We start from the raw sequence: 8,986 nt of genomic DNA, 5'->3' as shown, positions 1-8,986 counted from the left end.
TTCCTAAGGTATTCTTATGCACTGTGGAATGAGGAGATATAATGCATTATATCCATGCGCTATGGGACTGTGCCACCTAACAAACTGCCAGTTCAGTTCCTGTAAGCCTGCCTGTGCCTGATCTACAAATGAATGCACACGAGTTCAGACACTCAGATCAGTGTAGCATGAACCTGTTCATATGTGGGCAAACTTGTGGAAACTGTTGGCATTGCCCTAACTGTGTGCTCAGGTGCATGCCAGTCCTTTTATATCTATGATCACACCCTGTGTGTGCTGTATTCATTCCAGAAGATACGGTTTGTGGTGGAACCCTTAAGCAGTTATTTGCCTGTTTCTCTGACTCCCAAGTCTTTTTCCCAATTGCATAAACCCAGAGATAAAGTTGTTTGACCCTGTCAATCACAAACAGCTCAGAGGTGCTTTTCTGAAAATACATAGTATCTGCAGTTTATTTTTCAGTTTGGTATGAGGGGGCAGGGGTTGCTAAAGCATAGGCTTTTTTCTCAGACGTGCATCCCATAGACGACTCGGAGCAGAGAGCCTCTAGTCCTTCACCAGCCGGTAGATGTGATGCTGGGCACCGTGGTCACTCGTTGACACCTCAAAAACATATGCTATGCACAGCAATGTCTCCTGTGTGTCTCTGTTTGTCACAACCTAGACAGAAAAGGAGAAGAAGCTGTGATGGCAACTGCTGTTTCTCTGCTTACATACTCCAATACATTTAACAGAGAGCAAAAAGTCACTAATAGGCAAAGAATAGAGAAACATAGGAATGATACCTAGCTCAGTCACCACAACCACATGGTCTTTGTGCCCACACATCCAAGCAAAGCACTTTCATGGCATTAAGACTACAGTATAGTGAAGAGACAGGGAGGTAAGCAGAGTCCACTGTGGAGAAAAAGCTGTGACCAAGCAATGACCACATCACTGGAAGCAGGTCCACTAGGTCCTCTACTCCCCAGCCTCTGGTGATGCAGATTTCCACAGAAAGTGTTTCACAGAAAAATCACTTTTTCCTCTGCTTGTGGGTATCAAGAGGACACCTCCTGTGGCACATGCACTCCTGCTTACATACGTGTTGATATATCACAGCCACAAACAGTTCCTTCCCTCTGTATGCTCTCACTTGTTAGCAGTAGAAACAGACCATGAGGATTACAGAGTAAAACTCACTTTACAGGAGACAGGTTTGACTCCATTATACCTCCCATTCCATACACTGTAGGTGTCAGGAGAAGGACAGCTGCTGCACTTATGCATTCTTAGAGAACCTCCATTTTTTTTCCATTTCTATTTTATGGTCTCTCAGGAACTCTAGCTTCTCTGCAATGTGACTCAGTGTCTGCAGCATGGTGATGGAACAGTATTGTCCTAGTTTCAGGAGCATGCACTGTCTACACTACATGTCAGGGACAAGCTAAATGTTGCACTCCTAGCTCAGCTTCCTTCTCTCCCTCACTGCACAACTGTACACAGTCTTGTCCTGTAAGTCTGAGCCATACCTAAAGCTTCAAGCAGTTCTCTCCTGCTGGAGGAGATACATTTTTATTAGCAGTAGCACCAAGTCAGCTGCAGAAGGAAAACATACTAACTGAAGGCATGAGCTACACCAAACCCCAATTGTTCTTGTGAAAACAGAAAATAGCTGGCTTCAAACTTGCTTATTAATTTTAGCAGCCTGATATTGGTCTATTCTGTTGTCTTTTCTTATATCATGACCAGGTTTGCAGCTGAACTTAACTAACTCTTCTCCTTTCTTCTGCAGGCTGTTGTGAGTTGTACATATCCAGGTGTGATGAGGCAGTGTCTTTTCTGAAAAATGGGCTCTGAGATCTTAGAGGTCTAGATCCAGAGCAACGTGCAAAGATAAATCATGCTTGTGAGATTAGGAGTATCCAAGGTCATGAAACAGTCCAGAAAAATTATAATTAGACTTGCCTCAGAAGCCGTTTGTGGGGACTGAGAACTAGGCAACAGGCTTTGCATTAAACATGCCAAATTTTCAGCTTTCCTATGGGAAGCAGAAGGTAGAAAATGCGCAGCCTACTGCTCAGGGAACAGGACTGCAAGGCAATATGTAAAAGGGTGTGCCAGCACCCAGAGGAGACATGCCTCTCTGTGACAGAAGGTAAAGAAAGGACATAAGATTACTCAAAACATAAAACCTCAGAGGAATTAAACTCTGTGATAGCTTTTTTCATAAAATTCATAGAAAGCACCCGACTGCCTGACGAATGAAACACAGAGGAAGCAGTTACAGTGTTCCTCAGGATGGATTACAGTGTTCATGCTGTCCCTGTCCCCTTCAGGCTTCTGCTCATCTAAAAAAATCTCTTATTTCTCTTTTCTCTCAGATGCTAAAGATCTTAGTATAAATGTGAAAGATCTCCTAATGCTTTGTGAGATGTATTATTAACCTTGTATTTCACAGCTGAGGTACTTGAGCCAGAGAGTAGTGAAATGAGTATGAAGTCCCACAAGATCTCCAGAGAACAGAATGAAAACCATTTGATTTCTATTCTTTCATACAGCCACTAGCATCTCTTCTGTTTACTCAATCTCAGGTTTTCTGGGCAAAGATCTGTGATGAGTCTTGTAGAGGCAAGCACAGAACTCAGTCCATTAAGAAAATCCACCTCATGAGCTGTCTTTGTCCTGTTCCCAAACGTAGGCTGCATCCAAGGCCTGGAAAGGCTTCTGGTGTAACACTGACACTAATGGAAATTTAGTTGCTGTAGTACAGCCCTACCTAGGGGCTGCAGTGATTCATGGAAGTGTCACAGAGCTTCCATCAACATACCCTCTCCTTTACTTGCCTTTATATTCTTTCCAGGTTCAGGATGGCCTTGAAGAAACAACTACTTCTTTTTTTTCCCCTATCTGGTTAGTGAAGAACTCTTCCCATGATGAAATTATATAGTGACTTAACAGTGCTCCTGGTTTTTTTTTTTTCATCTTGCAAAAAGAGCCAGGGCACAGAAAGTACCTCAACCTTTGACCAACAGTGGAATAAGCATTTCCTTCACTGACTTTTGCTTCCTTCTTTCCTCTATCTCTTTTCCTTGATGGTTCTCCCTTTATTATCTTTCCCTACCCCCCACTTACTTAGGTCTCTCAAATTCTTCTGCTGCTTCTCTGCATGAGTTACTGTTTCTAGAGCTTCATAAATGGGCAATACATAGAGGTTCATAAATGGGCAATCAACAACAGAGCTTCATAAATGGGCAATACACGTTCAGCTAGATTCTGAGCTGCAAAAGGCAAGCTGCTTTGACTCACAAGTGTACTCCTGCATGGGGTTTCCATGCTCCAATGAAATTCCCACCTGTAAGATAGTAAAGTTCTCCAGCACACTGTTCATCATGTACTTCTCAGGAAGGTGCTTGAGTTTATGAATGAAATTGATCATGTATTCACAGAGAGGGGAGCGGTGAATGCGGTAGGAGTAGTGTCCATTTTCATAGCGTGCATACTCTGTCTGCAATGCAAAACAGAAAAGGTGCACATGGGGCCAGTGTTGTCACATTAGTAGCATTAATTATATAAAGCGATTCAGAACAGAGAAATTACAGTTGCATTTGCAAGTCATTTTACTAACAGTAATGATTAAGGCTTCCTCTACAGTACTTCTCACCAGTGTTAGTTTCCTTGAGCACTCTAATTACTTTGGCTAGATTTTTGTCTTTAGAATGCTGGGTTCCAGCTTCCAAGCAGCAAACTGCCAAGGAACTGTGAAAGGTAATTCAGAGAAGCAGACGAGTTTTCAGCTGTCCTATGGGTCTGCATCGCTACCAGAAAAATATTAGGTCTCACTAAACTGAAAGAGTACTTTAGTGAGACCAGGAAGCTCCTAGTAATAATAGTAATCATATACTCATAATGCTTCAGAGCTGGAAAGGACAAAAGCATTCTCTGGTACCTGTGAGAGAACATAGTATCCCTGCTCCCCCTTAGGAGAATCATAGAATTGCTTTGGTTGGAAATGACCTTTAAGATCTTTGAGTCTGACCATCATCTAACTCTACCAAGTCTGGTTGCTAAACCATGTCCCTTAGCACCACATCTCTCTGCCATATTTTAAACACCTCCAGGGATGAGGAGCCTATTCCAGTCTTTGGGAATCCTTTCAGTGAAAAAGTTTCTTTTCAATATCCAGTCTAAACCTCCACTCCTCCTATCACTACTAGGGAAAAGAGACCAACACCCACCTGGCTCCTACCTCCTTTCAGGGACTGAGATTAAACAACCTCAGCTCCCTCAGCTTTTCTTCGTAAGACCTGAAAACATCTGGCCAATGTTACACAGACATTTTTTTGTTGTTAGCTCCTCTATATTTCATCTTCCTTTGAAGAGAATCTGAGGCTGGATTCTATTATTTCATAGCAGAGTCTTAAATGCCTGTTACCTCCTTTTACCCCAAGACCTTGTTCTCCTTTCCTGTGGACCATGACACCTATCTTTGGCCTATCTATCCCATCCTGCCAATACATAACTGGAGTTCAGGAATGCTTATCATATGACTGGAGACAGGTCTTGAGAAAGGAGGTAGCTTGAACTGACTGGTGATATGATAACAACTTGTGTTCTGCACGTAGCTGCTCCTCCTGCATCTAAAGGAGAAGAGAAATATAGACCAGCAGGAAGCAGGTCAGAGCAACTGAATGTGCTGAATGTGGCATCAGAAAGAACTTCTTCAGTGCCAGATATATGCATAATCATGCATCCCACTGCTCCTTCAATTTTAAGCGTACAAGCACAAAGATATGCCTCATTAAATCGTAAGACTAGAGTCTGTAAATTGTTACAGTCAATTAATGGCTAGTCTCTCAATGATCTGTTTAAGAACACTGATGGAAGCAAGGTATTGCCTACTTGTTTTCCCTTTTCTGGACTACAAAACAAGGATACAGGTTTCCTAGCTCTTCTTTGTTGTCAAAAATATCCAGAGAATCACCAGAGCTGAGAGCCTTACATATTCACCAGTCATCAGAAACTAATATCAAAAGAAAAAACAGCAAACACTACGAGACATTCAATGAAGAAGATAAGGCTGTGCTGCAGGCTGGAACAATCCTGCACGTCTCAGAAATAATAATCTATGACATCCACCTCTCTGGCACGGGATATATATAGGCAGGATGCATACTTGAAGTGACAACATAGCAGACCAGGTGATTGATCCCTACCTCCACTTTCTCCACCACCTGCTTTCCAAAGGAGCACACTTTGGTGGAACAGGTAATGACCATGTTTTCTGGGCTCTCATATTGGCTGGAAACGCCATAGAAAGATCTGGATTCATCTTCGATATTTGTGTTCAAATCAGCCTGCCAAAATAAAAAGGAGGGGAGCAGCAGAAGGAGAAAAATGGTTATCAATAGATGATTGTGGTGGTTTTTTACCATTACCTTGTGCAGCCAAGACTTTAAGGTATGGGACTGTCTGAAGAGTATGCACTAAAATCCAGTATCTGCTTCAGAATCACTAGGGAACAAAACTCATGGTACAGCAACTGTAATAAAGTTTTCGCACCCTGCACAGGGAAGTAATAGGAAAGAGAGCAGAGTGCATGAGTGTGCAAGTGCACAGATGCGGTAGGCTCAGGTACATAAAGAATATAAGGAGATGGGATACAACATAAAGAATGTAGGATGTTGAGAGGTCCAGCCCAATTCCATCCGAATACAAAGCCATCTCCATCAGCAGCCACAGTTTTCAAATGTGGATGCACACACTGGAACCCTACTCCTAAAACTCCTGGTTATCTGAAGTTTCCACTAGGGGTCATTCAAACCACAAGTATTAAAATAGACAGCTCTCTTAAACTCTGAAAATCCAACAGGTGTGTGGAAATGCCCCAGTTAGGCTTGTAGCATTCAGGCTATTCTTGTGGGACCAGAATCACTTCAGGAAAGATGACAGAATGCTCCAATGTTCACATCACCATTGGCATCATTAAAGATGGATGTACAGCTTTCACTCTGCTCTTAACAGAGAGCATAACAGCACAGTATTTAAATACATTATCACAAATCAGTCTTCAAAATGACTGTGTTGTTTCACAATTACTACAGAAACCCTGAACAGTTGTACCATCTTCATCACAGATTATGGATGAAAGAAAATCTGTCAGGATGGCTTGCCTTCTTCTCATTGACTCCTCCTTTTAAGCAGAATTCCTCTCATTGAAGTAGTGACAGATGTTCAGTCCTGTGAATACACTGGGCTGTACATGCCCCATACATTCGTATCAGTTTACACCAGCTGTGCATTCATTCCTTTATGTTTTCTTACATACTCAAGAACAGCCTCTAATTTATCAGGAGATAGTCATACAAAGCTGGCAATTATTTTATTCTCATGTTTGCTTCTCCCTAGAAGACAGCTTTACAAGACATTAACCAGTTGAACTTGTTCCTGACTTCTCTTAACAACTTATCCTTTTTTGCCCCCATAGTTTTCTTGCCTCCTCACTGAACTGAAGAGAAATTTGGGCACGTGTTGAAATATACCAGTTAAACAGTCTGGATTTAAAACCTTTTTCTTAAGAATCATTTTACATCATTCACTTTTGCACCACTGAGGTAGTGCATAAGACTTGGAAACAACAGCTGAAGGAAGATTAGAAGCCTTTGCATTGACATGACCACCTACAGAACTGAAATGCTGTTATGCTCCAACAGTTTATCTACACTGAAATAGCATGTGGGTAAATCCAGGCTAGCTTTAAGATGGCAGCACAGGTATTAATAAGAAGAAAGCACAGACATTACAGATTTAAACATGGTTCAGATTGACAATGAATTATTATAGTTCTGCTGAAGTCCTTGCTATCAAATTGTCCCCACTATAGTTATGCAGCTATGTCTGTACCACAAATGTATACATATCAGACAGCAGCAATGCTAGTGAATGGAGTTAATCTAGTTGACAGGGGGTCACTGGTGGTGTTCCACAGGGCTCAGTACTGGGGCCAGTTCTCTCCAAAGATGTTCATCTTTATCTGTGATCTAGATATGAGGATTGAGTGCACCCTCAACAAGTTTGCAGATGATAACATGCTGGGAGGGAGTGCTGATCTGCTGGATTGATGGTCTGAGGCCAGTGGGATGAAGTTCAACAGGACCAAGTGCTGAGTCCTGCACTTTGGTCACAACAATCCCATGAATGCTCCAAGCTTGAGGAAGAGGAAGAGTGTCTGGAAAGCTGCTCAGCAGACTAAGACGTGCTCATCAACAGATAGCTGAACATGAGCCAGCATGTGCCCAGGTGGCCAAGAAAGCCCACAGCATCCTGGCTTGGGTCAGGAATAGTGTGGCCAGCAAGACCAGGGAAGAGACTGCTCACCCTGTACTCAGCACTGGTGAGAGTACACCTTGAGTACTGGGTTCAGTTTTGGGGGCCCTCACTACAAGAAAGACATTGAGGTTGGAACGTGTCTGGAGAAGGGCAACAAAGCTGGTGAAGGGTCTGGAGAACAAGTCTCGTGAGAAGCAGTTGAGAGAAGTGGGGCTATTTAATCTGGGGAAAAGGAGACTGCAACTGCCTGAAAGGAGGTTGGAGCAAGATGGGTGTTGGTCTCAAGTTGACCCAGGGAGGTTATTGAATCCCCATCCCCAGAGGTGTTTAAAAATGCAACGATGTGGTGCTGAGGCACATGGTTTAGCACCAGGCTTGGTAGAGTTAGGTAATGGTTGGACTTGGTGATCTTGAAGATTTTTTTCCAACCAAAATAGTTCTATGATCCTACTCTGTTGTGGTTTAGGTTTTTGAGTTACTATCCATCACACTCATTTACATGTCAATGCAACTGTATAATGTATTTGACAGCATAGTCCAGCTGTCTGAATAAAGATTAATTCCTTCCCTTCTCCAAAAACGAACAAGACTAAACAGTCCTTCACAATACTTTTCAGCTATTTCCCTTGGGGACAATAAACACAATGTATGGACTCCATTCCACTTTTCCCAAAAAATTGTCCCACTAAGTCAAAAGAACAAAGTGTCAAGGCTCCAGAAACTTGGTTGGATCACTGATACATAAACATAGCAGAGTCTTGCTGGTAAATTTAAAGTTACATTCTGCTAAACTCTCAATGGCAAATTAAAAGTAAGTGCAGTAATTATGAGGCAAAGCAGAAAGGTTCCACTTAATGAGAAAAGCTTCACTAGCCCTAAGAAGCCACTCTAGGTGTCTCCACAATTTGGCAAGTCTCCCAGCAAAAGACCAGACTAGAATTTCACAGATAGTTAACATCCAATTAACTGACATTGAACTATTTGGCAGTAGGCAGAACTATGCTAATACCTTTTGAGTCACTGCTATTATATACAATCAGGTTGCTAAAAGCTCTGGAGCACTGAAGAAATGGAATCATGTTGATAAGTACCCTACACCTTTTATTTCAAAGCATGGCCATATTATGGGCTAGGAATTTCAGAAACTTCTTAGGGTGGTCAGTCAACAAGACCTATGCACTCCGTTCCTTCCTTTGAAAAACCTCAGCCATAAACATCCAAAACGTGTAATTTCAGCAGCTCCAGGGAACGACAGTAACAGCTACCTGAGGGCTTCAGAACCTTTTTGCAGGAGAATGGAGATGCTTCACCTCAGATACTGTTACTCTTAAAGTTACAACTTACAGGCACTGGTTCCTGGTTTCCCGTTCCCACTTCTCTTTCCTGGAAGTAAATACCCCCATACCAGAGATCATTCAGCATATGAGTATTTGCTCTTGAAGTATTTACGAACAGGTTTATTCATGTAAACTGAAAATGGCAACAATTTACATGAACACAAATGAGACCAAAGAACCACTCAGGGATGGAACTTGAATCTGTAAGCTTTCCCTGCTATACAGAAGATTACCTCCTGAAGGGAAACAAAGCAGAAAACTGAGGAAGAACACTGTCACATGCTAAGCGTCAACTGGACACTGAGGTAAACCACTAATGGACACAGTTAAACGTCCCAGGA

General features: G+C 42.3%; 1 protein-coding gene across 4 annotated transcripts in view; it reads right to left on the bottom strand.

Annotated features, from left to right (window-relative positions):
* Nucleotides 1–449: 449 nt before the first annotated feature.
* Nucleotides 450–8,986, bottom strand: part of TEAD4 (TEA domain transcription factor 4) — a 38,987-nt gene continuing 30,450 nt past the window's right edge. For 3 of the 4 annotated variants that reach the window (XM_054390716.1, XM_054390724.1, XM_054390699.1), the window contains 3 exons: nucleotides 5,196–5,336; nucleotides 3,335–3,487; nucleotides 450–660 (listed from right to left, as the gene is read on the bottom strand). In XM_054390716.1, coding sequence (XP_054246691.1) covers nucleotides 547–660; nucleotides 3,335–3,487; nucleotides 5,196–5,336 — 408 coding nt within the window. In that variant the 3' untranslated portion in view covers nucleotides 450–546. The remainder of the gene's footprint in view (nucleotides 661–3,334; nucleotides 3,488–5,195; nucleotides 5,337–8,986) is intronic. The other variant, XM_054390708.1, reaches the window with a different exon arrangement.

This window comes from Indicator indicator, chromosome 1 (assembly GCF_027791375.1).
Source record: "Indicator indicator isolate 239-I01 chromosome 1, UM_Iind_1.1, whole genome shotgun sequence".
In the NCBI taxonomy this organism is placed as follows: Eukaryota; Metazoa; Chordata; class Aves; order Piciformes; family Indicatoridae; genus Indicator; species Indicator indicator.
This window is presented reverse-complemented; position numbering and strand designations above follow the sequence as displayed.